The 1,133-nt window shown below is 42.5% G+C and overlaps 1 protein-coding gene across 1 annotated transcript in view; it reads right to left on the reverse strand.

Annotated features, from left to right (window-relative positions):
• Window positions 1-1,133, reverse strand: part of LOC119591177 (cartilage oligomeric matrix protein-like) — a 14,802-nt gene that overhangs the window by 7,950 nt on the left and 5,719 nt on the right. The window contains exons 14-15 of the mRNA XM_037939886.1: window positions 890-996; window positions 444-656 (exon numbers count right to left, since the gene is read on the reverse strand). Coding sequence (XP_037795814.1) covers window positions 444-656; window positions 890-996 — 320 coding nt within the window. The remainder of the gene's footprint in view (window positions 1-443; window positions 657-889; window positions 997-1,133) is intronic.

Here is a 1,133-nt window from a genome sequence, read left to right on the forward strand (position 1 = left end):
AACCAGGCTCTACAGACTGTTACAACGTTATTTTAGTTGAACAGTTATGTAACCGAAAATAATTGGGAAAATGCAGAAGATAGGCTGCTAATGTAAGGATGAACAATGATATCCTACATAACTTTTCTAAGTATAAATAATTCATATAACACTGAGAACCTATGGCGTCTATATTCCGTTAAACTTAACCTGTATGTAGTATTTATCCGTATATATTACTGCATTATTCTTTGCCCTTAGCATGTAACTTGTCAAATTTGTTATATTTAGTCCCATATCCATATGGCCGTAAGGAACATGTCTATAGAGAAACATGCATTCTCAGCCCTGGGTCGTTACAGTAGGATGGCAAGTTTCTTACTGTTTCAACTTCTGCCCCAACCTGCTGATGCCAGTACTCAACCACAGCTGCATCAGTTTAGTGGGTCCGGCCTATAACTCACGAATCTCGTGTTCCTCCCGTCTCCGTCTATGTCGAGATCGCAGGCGTCGCCCACGTAGTCACCGTCGGCGTCGAGCTGGTCCGGGTTATAAACGTAGACGCAGTTGTCTTGAGCGCAGCGTTGGTCGACGCACTCCAGAGCCACGTCAGGGTATCCGTCTCTGTCACTGTCGAGACCACAGAAGGTGCCATTCCCGGCTTGACCTTCTGGACACTGTCGAAGGAGGAAGTAAAGGAGGATTGCATTGCAATAATGTTTTCCTACAGTACTTATGACATTCAGGAAGTTCACATTTTATTAGTTGTACGTTTAGACGCGTAATGTCGATTTTATTGATGCTTGCCAAGAAGGGAATTTTATAATGCAGGTAAGACATTTTTGTTTTGTTTTCAAATTGTGATTAATGTTTAAGTTGGAGATAACTTGCAGGGAAAGGCTGGGCATACCGGGGACTCAACCAACCACGCTGGGTATTTGGTGCAAGTGTAGAAGCTCCCGGTAAAGGTATGGTTGCAGAAGCTTCCCTCAGGACACACCGTGTGCTGGCAAGGGTCTGTGGGCATGTAGATTTTCCTATTCAGATGCGCATATTATTGTACAGTACTTACCATACGTATTGTATGCTAATGAATGTAAAAACGAATATATAACTTTGCTGACATGCAATAAATTTCTCTTACACTCGTAAAA

This window comes from Penaeus monodon, chromosome 28, assembly GCF_015228065.2.
Source record: "Penaeus monodon isolate SGIC_2016 chromosome 28, NSTDA_Pmon_1, whole genome shotgun sequence".
NCBI lineage: Eukaryota > Metazoa > Arthropoda > Malacostraca > Decapoda > Penaeidae > Penaeus > Penaeus monodon.